The 16,075-nt window shown below is 36.7% G+C and overlaps 1 protein-coding gene across 1 annotated transcript in view; it reads left to right on the top strand.

Moving 5' to 3' along the window:
- LOC141550285 (ectonucleotide pyrophosphatase/phosphodiesterase family member 7-like) overlaps positions 1-16,075 on the top strand; it is a 50,927-nt gene that overhangs the window by 29,942 nt on the left and 4,910 nt on the right. Inside the window, 5 exon segments of the mRNA XM_074280752.1 lie at positions 4,411-4,556; positions 13,280-13,307; positions 13,310-13,725; positions 13,727-13,841; positions 13,844-13,905. Coding sequence (XP_074136853.1) covers positions 4,411-4,556; positions 13,280-13,307; positions 13,310-13,725; positions 13,727-13,841; positions 13,844-13,905 — 767 coding nt within the window.

Genomic DNA, 16,075 nt, shown 5'->3' with positions numbered 1-16,075 from the left:
GCTTTAAATACCAAACCGGGAAATTTATATTTGCTCTAGAGATAATAGGGAGTCGCTGGAGTTTACTGAGTAGCATGGTCAGATCCTGCTGGGTGCAATAGTGAGTAGTGCAAACAATGCCAGATCTTCTGACTCCAAATCTTGAGCTCTTTCCTCACACACAAGGCCAAATCTGACTAAGTATAGACTGGGATCCCAAGGTCCCTCCAGTCCTATAGGACTATAAAAAAGCAGGAAGCAAAAACATCCAAGCCTGTACTGTATTCTAACTCTGACATAGATCAGAAAGACAGACAGATAAGAAGGAAGATGTTCTTCTTAGATAGCTGCTGGACACCTACCTTCAGGCTTTTTACCCTTGAGGCTGATGAGCTACAGATTTCACACTTTTCAGGCAAAGTCAGTATAGACATTTAATCCCTTGACAAATGAGTAGTTATATAAATATATTTTAGATGAAATAGCCTTCCCTAAACCCTCTCATCATAGTAATCCTTGTTGGCACTTAACCTCACAGTCTCCATTTGACAGGCATTTAAGATGACAGAAAAATCTGTGCACTTAGAGACTCTATCTCCCTGTGATTTCTGACCCCATCCTCCTCCCTTCAAAGCTCTCTGTAGCCACTCACCCTGATCAGGCTTATTCACTACAGCCACAGAGAATAATGGAGATAGCAGGAATCTGAGGCTGCTTTTAAAGAAAGAAGATGGTAACAAAAGTTATTTTGCATCCCCTCTGCACTTCATTGTGTTTTCCTGTGTGTTTTTAAAAAATGTTTTATTTTTGCTTTTTTTTCCTTTTGGCATAGATAACACTACCCACTAACTCACCAACCTTTAACCTCCAAGTAAAAGCCCTCCCTTATAACAAATTGCATGAGATTGAGTTCACTGTAGAGAAGTAGGTATAGACGTAAATATAAATTAGATATAGATATAATACATATTTGTTGAAGGATTAAGATCACAATATTTTTCTAAAAGATTAATAGGAGAGAGGAGATGGAGGAGAGAGAGAGAGCTAATAGGAGAGAGGTAAGAAGAGAGAGAGAGAGAGAGAGGGGGGGGGGAGAGGGAAGGGGAGAGAGAGAGAGAAAGAAAGGGGGGAGAGAGAGAGAGAAAGGGGAGAGAGAGAGAGAGAGAGAGAGAGAGAGAGAGAGAGAGAGAGAGAGAGAGAGAGAGAGAGAGAGAGAGAGAGAGAGAGAAGGGGAGAGAGAGGGGGGAAGGGGAGAGAGAGAGAGAAGGAAGGGGGGAGAGAGAGAGAGAAGGAAGGGGGGAGAGAGAGAGAGAGAGAGAGAGAGAGAGAGAGAGAGAGAGAGAGAGAGAGAGAGAGAGAAGAAGAAAGAGAGAGAGAGGGAAGGGGAGAGGGGGGGGAAGGGGAGAGAGAGAGAGAAGGAAGGGGAGAGAGAGAGAGAGAGAGAGAGAGAGAGAGAGAGAGAGAGAGAGAGAGAGAGAGAGAGAGAGAGAGAGAGAGAGAGAGAGAGAAGGGGGGGGGAGAGAGAGAGAGACAGAGAGAGAGAGAGAGAGAGAGAGAGAGAGAGAGAGAGAGAGAGAGACAGAGAGAGAGAGAGAGAGAGAGAAGGGGGAGAGAGAGAGAGAGAGAGAGAGAGAGAGAGAGAGAGAGAAGGGGGAGAGAGAGAGAGAGAGAGAGAGAGAGAGAGAGAGATGGGAAGAGAGAGGGAGAGGGAAAGGGAAAGGGAGAGGGAGACAGACAGACAGAGATAGAGGGTTCTAGAAGCAAAAACTCCTGTCCCAAGGTCCTAGCAACTAGTCATTTGAAAATAGTCATTTGTCTACTCAGAATAAGGGATTGGGAGATTCTTAAAGGTGCTACTTTAATTAATTATTTATTCAGTGGAAGGAACTCCCAGTTTAAAGACTCATTCCACCAATATTACATATGTAACATAATAAAGTTGCCAAAAAATTAACAGACTAAGTGACTGATTCATGGTCACAGAGTGTCAAAGGCAGACTTGGAACATGGGTCTTCCCAGTTGCAAGCCCAACCCTATAATCCCTATACCACACTCAATTTATTTTGCCATCTGAAAAGGAAAGGGGGGAAGTCATAGAGTCTAAGGGAAAGGCCCTTAGAGATAATTTAATACAACATCTTTGCTTCATAGATGATGGGCACATTGGCTCAGAAAAAAAACAAAGCACTCGTTCATAAAGCTAATTTGTCATCAAATTGGGATTCATCATAGGGCAAAAAATAACAACAAAAAGTGAGCTAGTTTGAAAGACTGAATTGGAGGGGAAAGGTTGAAGACAATTGGAGGATATGTCCACACTTGTACCTACATTTGTACTAAGAGAACTAGAAATCTGTTTCTAAGGTCTAAATTGTTCATCCAGAGAAGTTCTCCCAGGTCCTTTGGGGCTGGATGTGTTGTTGGCCCTTGGTTATTTTCTGGTTGAACCAAGGTGATGATATGTAAACTCATATTTCATGACTGATGCTATGAATCTGAGCAAATAAAGGAGAAACAGTAGAGCCAAACTTATTACATCATCTGCTGTTAGTCATAGGATTTTAGTAACAATTTAAAATAAATGTGGTATCTATTTTCTAAAACATCAAAAGATGGAGATATTACTTGCTGCAAATGAAATGTAATCTTGAAAAACAAGAAATAAAAACTTTTCTTCAGACAGAATTTTTTAAATTAACAAAAAGGCAGATTTCCAAAAACTGTATATAACCTAAAATTCCTTTTAAAATTATTTTTCAGAATCTGTCATTTTTGGATGGTTTATTGTTGTTTTTTTCAAAGAATTAGTTAATTGTTATCAATAAACATGTATTTTCAAAGAATTAATTTATTTATTATCAATAAACATGTTATATACCAGGCACTGTTCTAAGTGATGGAAATACAAAAACAAAAGTAAAATGGTCCTTGCTCTTACAAAGTTTACATTTTTTCTGAGAAGAAAACATGCATATATACAAGCAGAAGAACACAAATAACTAGTGAAGATCACAAAAGGCTTAAAGGAGTTGATAGGGCTTGAGCTGAGTGCTGAAGGAGACTAGGGAATCAATGGAGTTGAAATGAGGAGAGAGTGAATTCCAAGTCTAGAGGACAACCAGAGAGAAAAGAAATGAAGTACTATGTGAGAAGAAAAGCAAAAAGCCCACTTTGACCAGATCATAGGAAATTATAGCAAGAAATAAAATAATATATACTAAAGCTAAAAAGGCATTTTAGGTCCAAATTATGAAAAGCTTTAAGCATGGAAGGAGTTTATTTGTTTCTATTTTACTAAAGAGCTACTTGTCATTCAATCATATCTGACTCCCCATAATTCCATTTAGTGTTTTCTTGGCAAAGATACTGAAATGGTTTTCCTTTTCCTTTTCCAGCTAATTTTTACAGATGAGAAAACTGAGGTAAGGAGGGTTAAGTGACTTGGCCAGGGTCACACAGCTAGTAAGTGTCTGAAGCTGGACTTGAATTCAAGAAGATAAGTCTTTCTGACTCCAGGCCCAGCATTCCATCCATTCCAGCCAAATCATACTACTTCTTCTTCCATGTATACACTATCTTCTAACTCCATATCTTTCTACAGGCTTGAGAATATGCCTACATCTCATGCAAACCCTTAGTTCCCTTCAGGCCTCAGTTTACATGCCACTTCCCTCTAGAGGCCTTTCCTGACTCTTCTATTTGTTAGTGATTGTCCTCCAAATTACTTTATATTTCATATATGCATATATGTGTATCTATATCTTGCATTTACTTATCTATGGACATGTAATACCCACCCAATATAAAACACATTCTTTGATGACAAGAAACATCTCACTTTTTCCCCTAACCCCTATATATAGATGTTTTGTATATAAAGTGTTGTTAAAAAAAAAAGACCAAAAATGGGCAATATGAAAGACAGATTGAGTATAAATAATTCTGCTATCCACAAAATATTAAGGTCTAAAGTAGATGTTCTTAACTTTTTTGTGTGCCATGGACCCCATGGGAATCTAGTGAGACCTACAGGTCCCTTTTCAGAATATTTTCACACATGTGAAGGAAATGATGAATTTCAGTTAGAAATTAGTGAAAATAAAGATTGAATTTTTTTTCCTATTCCAAGTTTTCAGACCCACTGAAATCTTTCCCTAGACTCTATGTGGTTTAGTGGATTCCAGGTTAAGACTTCCTGAACTAAAAGAAAGCTTCCTATGTCTAGGGAAGATTTGCTTTTGCATCCCCTGTATTTAGCATAATGCCTAGCACATAGTAGGTGCTTAATAAATACTTGCTGCTTGACTGCTAGCTAGCCTTTATGCAATCAGAAAGGCTTCTTAATTCCCTGCAATCTTACAACCACGATGTATATTCATCCATCATCCTTCTTTGCAGCATTCCAATATTTTTACTTCTTTGCTCACCAGGTCGATGGATTGAAGATCATGGAGTCATTCACAACATGATGTTTAACACAGAAACACTGTGGAAGTACACCTTCAAAGACACGCAGAAAAAGTCGGAGTGGTGGGACAATGGTGTGCTGCCTCTCTGGATCACAGCCCAGAGGCAGGTACTGTTCAAGTCTTTAGAACTCTCAGAGACCTCACTTCTTATGTATAATTGAGGGAGCAGCCTGCTGAGGACACTCCATTAACAGTATGATGACCATATAGCCCTGTTCCCTTGGGATTGACTCCATTTTGGCCCATGATGCAAGGAATAAGTTCTAGTTTTGAGAAATAATCTAGTAAGTCTTGCCTTATATCACTGATCTTTTCTTTTAGTAGACCCAAAGGCCAGACTTCAATATGACTCAAATATTCTAAAACCAATTTATTTTATGTAAAATCAACAAATATATACAAGGCACTGCCCTAGCTAATGAAGGAACTATAAATATGAATAAAATGCCCTCAAAGTGCTCTGTGGCTTTTAGACTCTAGGTGGGAGTTGGGGGGAGAGAAAAATATGTATATTTGTAATATGTATGTATATATATTTAATATATGTATATATATTATACATATGTGTGCAGGTAGATAGATGATTGTTAGGCTTTATTAAATATCCTTAGCCTCACATGTGTACATATATGTGTGTATATTATATTTGTACATGTATGGAAAGATGGTAGAATGTGGGTCCTACATATGCAGTAAGGATCTATGTGCAACAAGGATATTGTCCTTGTGTATGGCTCGAAGGGGAGCAGAATAGACATCTCTAGGCTCTTCCCCCCCTGCCCCCGATCCTTTCTCCAAAGGAGACTTTCATCCCCACCAGGAAGGGAAGCAGAAGGTTGGGGTGAGTGACCATTCTGTTCTCTTCAGAGAGAGGGAGTACCAGGCTAGAATTATATCTGATCCCTTAAATATTATTATGAGCAGATCTTATCTAACTTCTGATCACTTTGTCATTTGGGAGAGGGGAGATATGTCCAAGGTCGGACTTTTTTCCTATGTAATACCAGTTCCACAATGAGATACAAAGCAAAGAGCAAAGAAGCCCATCTATCCAAATAGTAGCACAACAGTAATCAAAGCAGGTATGCAAAGGAGAATATATACTAGATAGTATAAAATGGAAGAGTTCTCCCATTAGGAGCAAGGTAATTCAATTCAGAGAGTGTCCTAGTTCTCACCCAAGAAGAAACTCCCCAAAGATCCTGAACTATCAAGCTAGGAATAGGGACAATGATGGAGACTGCTCACTCCACTCATGTTTTCCCCAAGCGTTTTCCTTCAATAACCCGAAGTGGAGTTGTCTTCTTTCATCTTCTCTCTTGAAGTTAGAAGTCACGAGTTTCTTCAAGCAATTCACCACTTGAAGAGTCCTAAAGAATTTTCAAAGCTTGATGAGTCCCCAGAGAAAACTGACCCTAAAAGGCGTCAAAGGAAGACTCAGAGGGAACTAGCCTTAAAGAATCCAAATAAGAAAATCTAGCTTAAAAGAGTCCCCAAAGGGGGACTAGCTGAGAACTTAAGTTCTCACCTCTCACCACTCTGCTCCAGTACTCACCCAGGCTAGAGCATTCATCTTCACCATTAAGGAAAGAGTCCTATACTGTATAATTTTTCATCTTTGTATCTTCAACACCTACATCTAGTTGGCTTAAGGTGTATGGGGTGTTCAGGAAGGACTATTACCTATGGTGTGAGGTATACTTTAGGAACTCTAAGGAATTTCTTTTTGGGTGAGAACTAGAACATTCTCTGAATTGAATTATGTTACCCCCAATAGGAAAACTTCCATTTTTTATTGTTGAGCCCTTTTCAGGGCTGTTCAATCACCTTTGGTGTCCACCTATTATTCAACTCTTACCTGTTGCTATCATATGTAGCTATGTGCCTCACTATTATTATGATCTAAGTTTAAGCTTATTCCTCCCCTACATCTATGTTTATTTGTGGGAAGAAGTGAGCCAGATTCTCTGAAGATTATTTTGTACTAACTGTCATTACCATTAGAATAGTAGGACTTGCCCTTTGGGGACCCAGCATGCCAATTCCAGCAGATGCTGGGGAATGCTGCTGCTTCATCTGCTGCTTTGTCATTGTCTTCCCCTTCTTCTTCTCCTTCTCCTCCTTTCTCCTTCTTCATTTTCCTTCTCCTACTCCTCCACCTCCCCTTTTTTTTCTTTCCTTCTTCATTTTTATTTTTTTATGACTGTTTTTTTTCCCCAAAAGTTGGGACAATTCACTTTTTCTCCCACCAATTTCCATTTTGTTATTTTTTGAAATACAGCTCTGAAAAGACAGGCTTTCTCCATCCAAGCCATTTGGGATTAAGTGAATTTCCTTAGAGTCATACAGTTAGTAATTATCAAGTGTCTAAGGACAGATTTGAACTCAGATCTTCCTGACTGCAGGGCTGATGCTCTTTCCATTGTGCCAACTAGCTGAACCCAAGATAGGCTTTATTTTAAGTCCCTTGTGGTTTTAATAGCTATACTTGACTATTTTTTGCCTCAATTTTTTTTACATTTTCAATAATATCTTATTTTTCCAAATACATGTAAAGATAGTTTTCAACATTCATTTTTCTAAGATTTTGTGTTCCAAATTTTTCTTCCTCCCTCCCTCCTATATCTTCCCCATCTCCAAGACAACAACCTACTTGACCTTAAAACCAAATCAAATTGGCTTTCATTGAATGGCCAACAAAAACCCCAATTCAAATCTCTGTAGGTTATTATTTAGATTTTGATGAGTGTAAATAGCAATTGTTTTCTATTCTGGACAGAAACTCTGAAGGGTCTTCCTTTCCCAGATATCTTTATGATGGTCAATTGATCTATCTTTTATCTCAACTCTTACCTAGCCCTTAGTCATTGAATGGGCCTGGCCTTAGCCAAATAGATCTAGGAAAAACTTTAATTTAGAAGAGTCGAGATCACCTACCACCTCCAAGGCCATTACCAGTTACATCAGCCTTTGTCTTGTCCATGGACTTCTATGACTGAAGGAGAGAGACTGACAACTTTGAATGGCTGGCCTTATTTTTATCCAATTCAAGAGCAAGTCAAAATAGCAGCCTTTTGGTATCACTGTTCCTCCTGGAGAATAAATATCGAATGGCAACTATGACAACATATACCACAGCCACACCCCAGTAAAACTATCTTGGCAGATGGATCAAAACAGGTCCAGAGTAACCAAAACAACTCAAACCCATCAATGAGTTGGAGGGATTCTACCCCAAGCATATGAAGACTTCCTCTGGCAAAATGGGTAGAGGAAATTATTGCAATGGCCACACTAGAGGTTAAAACTGGCATTGAATCCAATTCACAAGCAAGTCAAGACATCACCCCCATGATGTCATCGGTCCTCTTAGAAAATGATGGATCAACTACATATAGATGCATACACACATATATATATATATTTGTATACATACATACACATATATACATATATAAATACAGATAATTTTTCCTTCTTAACGTAAACACATAATTTAAACTTCATGAAGAAAAGTTCTTAGCTTTGAAGCTAAAAGACTTCCAGCTCAGGAGGAAAATTTAGGACTTGTCACATGAATGATAATACTCTAAAAGGATACCCAAGTAGTTACTCACCTGTGTCCTAGAAAAGAAAGAAATCAGAGTTAGGCAGGCTTTTCTCAGTCACTAATGATCTAAAATCTTGTCACTTCGCTAACAGTTACAAGATTAGAATTTTGATTATCCTACAAGAAATTCTGGTAGCTCTGATCAACCTCAGAATCAACCTCAGACAACTAACATTTGTAAAGACTAAAGAGGGTTCCAAATCCCAAAGATGAATCTCTCTTATCTCACTGTTGGATTCCCCCTTCTTGCACCTTTTCACTTTATTTTTGGACCTAAAAGACAAGCATTATCTTCAAATAAATTAAGTTGCACCTTGAAACAGTGCCAAAGTTTTAAATATTGCATGACAATAGAAAGAATACGAAGTCAACAAGCATTAGTTTAGTGCCTCCTATATGCTAGGCACTATGGAAAGCTCTGAGTATAAAGAGAATAGAAAAAAAAATTGTCCTTGCCTTTAAGGAGCTCACAATCTAATAGAGAAGGGGCAGAGAACATACAAACAACTATGTAAAAAAAGATATATGCAGGATAAGTCATAGATATATCTCAGGGGGAAGTCACTAGCATTGAGGGGGATAGGGAAAGCCTTCTTGTAGAAGAGTTTAACTGAGACTTGAAAGAAGACAGAGAGATAAGGGAGAAAATTTCAGAAGCAAGGGATAGCTGATGAAAAAGTACAGAGATAAAATATGGATTGTCTTGTGCAAAGAACAGTAAGGAAGCCAGTGTCCCTAAATCCTTGAGCACATTCATGGAGTAAGGTGTAAGAAAACTGGAAAGGTAGGAAGGGTCCCAGATTATGAAGATTAAGCTTAAAAAGTCAAAAGTGGATTTTGCTGAATATGTGAATGACATCATGAGACCTGAGTTAAGATCACTTTAGCAGGTGAATTGAAGAAGTAGGTTGAGTCCTGAGATAGAAAGACCAAGCATAAAGGCCTGCCCCAAAGTAGCAGGATCACAGCAAAGAAGGAAGATATTATCTAGGAGAGATGTCACTAAGGTAGAATGAAAACCAGATCATAAGTCAAAGAAACCAGATTCTGTTCTTGTCTCTACCTCTCTGGCAAACTATGTGATCTCAAAGTGAGATATTTTGCCTCTTTCTGTCTCCATTTCCTTACATATAAAATGAGTTGCTGGGACAAAAGATTTATAGCATGTTCCAGCTATAACTTTCTTTAATCCTCTGGACTTTTTCGTGGGACTTGAATATTTCTCCTTAATTTACTATTTAAATCCTTTGGTCTCTCTGTTCTTTTATTCTGGCATTATTCCTTCTCTCTCGTTTGTCTTATTCTTGGTATTTGTCTTACTTGTCATTTGAGAAGCTCCGGTGTGTTTTTTCCTTCTGTACATCATTCATATGCTGAACTTTCTTCTGTTTTCTGAATTTATAAGTAGCTGTGCAGAAAGAGTATCTAGTAGGAGAAGAATGGATTGATGACTTGCCATTCATTTGGCAGGTGAATGTCAAATTGTTGCATCTCGCTCAACTGTCTAAGGACTCTGCCACAGAGGGCAGACAGCTAGTTCACTTAGGAGTGAAAGAAAAATCTGCTGCAATTAGTGTCAACTAATGGCTATAGGTCAATCTCCTAAGAAAAATTATCCTGTGTGCCCCAATTTGGCTCTTGAGAGCCTGTCCACATTGTCAGGCAAGTCTCCTCCATGCCTGGGCTAAAGTAGTTTACATCATCTCTATCTCAGGAATCCATCCCTTCACAGTCTATTCCAGATGAGTTTTGTGAGACTGATGCAGTAAACTTTAATATGGTTGAAATGTTTTCCCTCAATAAGACTAATGTTACAGGAATCTATAAAGATGCATAGTAATTGATGGGCCTTTGGTAGATGAAGTTTAAATAATGATTAAGTTCTCTGACTGCCTTTAGGAGTGGACATCCCATCATTTACAGCACACAAGTGAATCTATGCTCTGGCAAGACCTTACTAATGGTCAGGTACAAAGAATGAGAGCATTTCATTTGGAGCAGGCCCAAACTTTAAATGAAGGCACAATGAAAAGAATTTGATGAATGGTAGGGATATTTCACAAAGTTCTAAATTCCTGATCCTTAGAGAAACTCATCCAGCCATGGCTATAAGATTCAGAAGCCATAAAAACATAAAGGAATATTTCGCCTGTGTCCAAAAGATTTATATGGAATTTTAATAGGGGAAAAGGGCAGAAGGAATAAGCTAAGTAATAGAATCACAGCTGATAAGTATCAGTAGTAGTATGGCATTAAGTTACTACCAAGGGGGGATTTGAATCATGTGTGAAGTCTGACAGCCAAATTGTCATTTCCTAGTACTAATCAAATCTCCAAGAAAATCCCATCTTAACTCAGTGAAGCAGGAAGCAAAAGGTGCCAACAGTTTCAGCTGGAAGACTGTTAATGCCTATATAATGCATCTAATGTTGGCCAAAGTCCTCTCCTTATTATGAATAATAAAGTCACTAAAAATAATGAGCTGACCTCTATTTAAAAAAAATCTTGGAATCAATCCTTTAGATTCACTACTGCCCATTCAATTTGAGAAGACTGAAATGGAGCCAAACAGTCCAGAAAGAGGAGTTACTAGATGTGGTGGAAGGAAAACTGGCCTTGAAGGCTGAAGGGATCCAAGTTCAAATTCTTCTTCAGACACTTATAAACTGTGTAATCCTTAACAAGTTATTTAACCTCTCAGCCTTACTTCCAAATTATCAAGCTGTTCTTATGTCTCACTTTTTAAAAATGCAGGTTTTGGAGATAGTGCCACTGATCCCTGAAAAGGAGAGGTAGACAAAGAAAAAAAAAAGAAAAAAAATTAGAGATCCTATTAACATGTTTGTTCTGAACAATTTGACTATCAGAAAAGAATTCTAGAGCTTAGAAGCAAAAGTCAGCAACTCTCATTTTAAAATAGCAGTAAAAAAAAGAAAGAAGGGAAGAGTAGTAAGAGAAGAAATCGAATGGCAGGGGAAAAGAGGAATAAAAGGGAAGAGGAGGAAGAGTAGAAAAAGAAAAGGAATAAAACAAGGAAAAGAGGAAGACTACTAGTAGTAGTTATTGTCATAGTCAGTGTCTTCATCTTCCCAGGAAAGTAAATTTATATCAAAGTTCGCTATATTAGTATATAGTGTAATCTTCATATTTTTTGACATTTTGGAAGCAAATTATCTCTCACTAGTACACAAAAAATCAACTCAACTAAGGCAATGGGCACAAATAACTTCTTATCTGTTTTCCTTGCCTTTCCTCAGAACAAGTAAAAAATTGATTATAAGTGTACATACAGTTTTTCACTTTTACTTATTGGCTAAATTTTCAAATACCAACTCCTTCAACTACACAATTCCCTCTGTTTTTCCAATTTCCCAGACAAAGATAACATTCTTATTCCCTCCCACTCTCAGCCTAATTAATGCTTTTGGTTTGAGAATATTTTTCAACATTTTCAAATCTAAAATGATGTAGAAAATGTTGCAAAAACCCTATGTCCTTCAAGTTATTTTTAGAGGGAGAAAGGAATGACAGACCTGTGATTTAAATCAACAATGTAAGGTACTTGTGATATAGATATGTGTTTCACTGGCATAGATCAGCAACTTATCCTTAACTGGAAATCTTAGAGTATTACTAGGAGCATTGATAGGTTGGTTACATGACTTGCCTATTGTTCCACAGCTTCAACCTAGATTTTCCTGACTTCAAAACCATCCCTTTATCCATTCTCATTATACCACACTGCCTCTTCAAACTAATAATATAGCAAAAAAAAAAAAAAAAAAAAAAAAAAAAAAGGAATGGATGTGATTGTTTAAATTATTTATTGGAATGATCAGTGTATATCATGGAAGAAACTTGTGATGTGTCTTTGTTTATCATTGAAAATCAAGTTATATTTAATTAGTTTTTTTGTTGTTTTTTTTTTAGACAAGATGGAACATTTCATTAGCATAGGGTGCCCCAGAAGAAGAAACTCCTTTGACCCATATGGATCAAGACCTTCTCTGTAACTTTAGCATCTTAAGAGAGTTTATTTGGGACATTGAGAGATTAAGTTAGGCTTATCCAGAATTACATAACCAGTGGAAAGGATTTAAACCCAAGTTTTCCTGACATCTTCCAGTTTTGGGAATTTTCACTGGCTATCACTCACACTCAGAACTCTTCCCTCCTTATCTCTGCCTCCTGGCTTCTCTGTCTTCAAGTATCAGCAAAAAATCCCACCATCTGAAAGAGATCTTATCTCAATGCTTTCCCTCTGAGACCACCTCCATCTTATCCTGTTCATTTCTTTTTGTACATAGTTGTTTGAATGTTGACTTTCCTATTAGAACTGTTAACTCCTTAAGAGTAGGGACTTTCCCCACCCCCTTTCTTTGTATCCCCAGAATTTAGCATAATTCCTGGCATCATAGTAGGTCCTTTATAATTGTTTACTGACGACTCTGAGGCTGCTTGCTGACTGCCGTGTCAGTTTTTTCCCATGCTTACAGAAAGTAATAGCAACAATTCTAGTTCTCTTCTAATGACGAATGTAGGCACTTAGATTAAGGTGTCAATTTCAAAGTTCTATCATTCTGAAGCTACATTTGTCATTATTATTTTTAATCAAAAGAGCCAAAGAAAGCCAAATATGGCCATAATACATGCTCTCAATGAGTTTAATACAAGGTTGTATTCTGATACAGAAAAGGAATCATAGACATCTAAGTTCAGCATCTTTATAAGAAAGATCATTGTGGCAATGCTACAAGAAACAAGAATGAATGACTGGAGGAAATAGAAGTATCATTAAAAAATAGGACAGAATCCTCTCTATCATGGGTTAGATACAGTTTTACCTAGAAGCAAGAAGAATAATGAGAGGATCTATTCAGGATACTTCCCACATGAAAACTTTGTGAAACCTAAGAAATACTTCAATAAAGTAAGCTCTCATGGCTTAGTTAGGCAGAAGACCAACCAAACTCTTGCAATGTATATGGTATAAATAGCCTAGGGAGAGTTTTAAAATAGAAGGATTATAAAGTCACATTCCATCTATAACTTGTCTATGTGTCCTGTTGTAGACATCATTCCAAAGGATGTTCCTAAAGACGCCCTGTATACTAAGCAAATTTATAGTGAAGAGCCAATAACATATATTTTTGCTTCTTTTGAATGTCATTTAAAATGCTCCTCTCAAATTATGTTCAAAATCATCTCTTCTGATTTTAGGGAAGGAAAACTGCTTCATTCCACTTTCCGGGGGAGGTGCAAACTACAGTGGAGAGGCTGTGAACAGATCTCTTTTGGAGTCCATTTCCCATCCTGATTCCAATGAGACTGAATGGAGGGAAAATATTGACATTGTCATGAACTGGTTCACCAAGGAGAATTTTGATTTTGTAACCCTTTACTATGGAGAACCTGACAATGTTGGACATAAAAAAGGCCCTGAAACAGAAAACAGAAGAATTATTATTCAGCAAATTGATAGGACTATTGGTTACCTAGTAGAAGCCATTGAAAAGAACGGCTTAAAGGACAATCTCAATGTCATTATTACATCAGATCATGGAATGACCACAGTGAAGAAGAAGCCTAATGTCACAGAGATCTTGCTGTCAAACTTCATTAAATTCAAAGACTTGGTGAAATTTGATATACTGGATTATGGTGGTTTTTGGTATGATTCTTCCCAAGCCAGGGAAAGAGGAAGACATTTACAATGCATTAAAAAATGCACATCCTCACTTAAATGTATATAAGAAAGATGAGTTTCCAGAGCATTTCCATTTTGCCAACACAGCCGAATTCTACCCATCTTGCTTTATGGTGATCCTGGCTATAGTGTTAATGGGGTAAGTTCTAACATATGTGAGTTTGAAGATAAATTGAACTCAATTTTAAAATTTTTAACAAGCTATTATCTGTTAGGCACAAACATGACCAAGAATGAGTTCTTGATATAAAAGAATTTATTCTACAATGGGAGAAGCAACCTAGGAAACAACCTCTATCTATATATCATATGGTTTGCCAATGATATAGGTAGGTAGGTAGGTAGGTAGGTAGGTAGGTAGATAGATAGATAGATAGATAGATAGATAGATAGATAGATAGATAGATAGATAGACAGACAGAGATTATTTTCCTAAAGAAAATGTAAATTTCTTTGACCATAGATTATTTCATCATAGTATATAATGTTATCTTACCTGGCACATAGTAAGCACTATTGTTGATTGAGTAATGGTCACCTAATCCATATATGTCAGAGACAAGGCTTGGATTCAGATCTTCCTTACCCTTTATCACCACATCAGAGTTCCCTCCTGATAATTTATGCCAGAAATAAACATATGAACAGAGCAATGTTCAAACAAAAATATAAAGTCAAAATTTGCTGATATATATATATATATGTATATATATATATATATATATATATATCATTATGTATGTTTGTATAATGACTATATATAAATATGATTATCTGGACCTCACTCCTCTTATTTGTAACATGAAGGGGGGTTGGACTTAAATGATCTCTGGAATCCTTCCCTATCCCTATATCTATGATTCTAAAAGCTGCCATCCTCAGTAGTAACAGCTTATATAGTGTTATATAGTGTTATATGGCTTGTAAAGCATTTAATTATAGCATCTCATTTGAGCCTCCCAAAAACCTTGAAGCAGAAGTGTTCTGATTTTTCTTATTTTACAGATAAGGAAACTGAGGCCAAAAGGGAATATGACTTGTTTAGAGTTACACAGCTATTAAGTTAAGTCTATAAGGACTTAACTAATACATTGGTCTTCCTAATACAAGTTTACTTTACTATGTATTCAATACCCAGCCACCTAATTTCCCTTGCAAAATAGTTGTCATATTTACCAGGTTTCTGAAATGAAATATTTCAAATCTCCCTTGTGCTACAAAGGATTAATTCACAGATAACCCAGAGAACTTTTGCCCACTAGATGTAAAGCTAAAATTGCAACTGTTTTCATGGGCTAGAGATATCTATGAATATGTATGATGACTGGCTATAGTCAGGATTGAGAGGGCAAATGGTAGAACTGTGGCCTGCTGGTACAGGTGGGAATGTGCCCCATTATGTTCAACAATACATTCTAGAAGACACTTTTGAATTCCAGAAATTGTAGTCATTTTAATACTATCCTTGATGATGTGCTGGGTCTGGGAAGCCATGATACTTAGCAGTTATTTAGGCAATATAGTTGTTGCTGTTATTCATTTAAGGCAATTTATAGACTATATATGTGTGTGTGTATGTGTGTATAATGTGTATATATATATGTATATATATATATACATATACATATATATATATATTTACTTATATTTATATTTATGTTACATTTCTAAATGAGCAGGAGAAGAATGATATCATCTACTGTTCACTGTAATCATTGGAGGAAAATGGCAACTCATTTCTAAATAAGAGGTTTAGAAGTGGAAGGATCATTTGAACACCCTCTAGTCTAACTCCCTTATTTTATGGAGAAGAAACTGAGACCTGATAGAATGAAGTGTCTTATCTATTACACGGAAAGTAACTATAAACCCAGATGTTCTGGATTTATACCAAATTCAGTATTCTTTCCACTGTGCCACATAGTAAAGATTATTGACCAAAAAATACTTGATAAAATATAGTTTTCTGATTAATATAATTTTCTGGTTAGCTAAAAATTAGGCTAAAAGCTCTTTGTCTTCACCTCTTCTTGATAAAAAATGTTTCTAAAAGAGATATTGATTTCTTTGCCTACTCTATAGGATAAATAATTTTGTCCTTGTGGATTTCACATTGCCTCAGAATCATCAAACCATTTTCATGTAATGGATCATGGATCTAAAAGTTTAAGACACGAGTTGAATTCAGTTTGAATCTTCCATACCAATTTATTTTATTGTTATTTATTCCTCTAAATAGTGAAATACATTTTTAAAATCTAGTTAATTGATAGTTTAGATTAGGAGAGTTTTGGATAATCATAGTTCTA

This window comes from Sminthopsis crassicaudata, chromosome 1, assembly GCF_048593235.1.
Source record: "Sminthopsis crassicaudata isolate SCR6 chromosome 1, ASM4859323v1, whole genome shotgun sequence".
NCBI lineage: Eukaryota > Metazoa > Chordata > Mammalia > Dasyuromorphia > Dasyuridae > Sminthopsis > Sminthopsis crassicaudata.
Note: the sequence above shows the minus strand (reverse complement) of the source record. Positions and strands in the feature narration are given on the sequence as shown.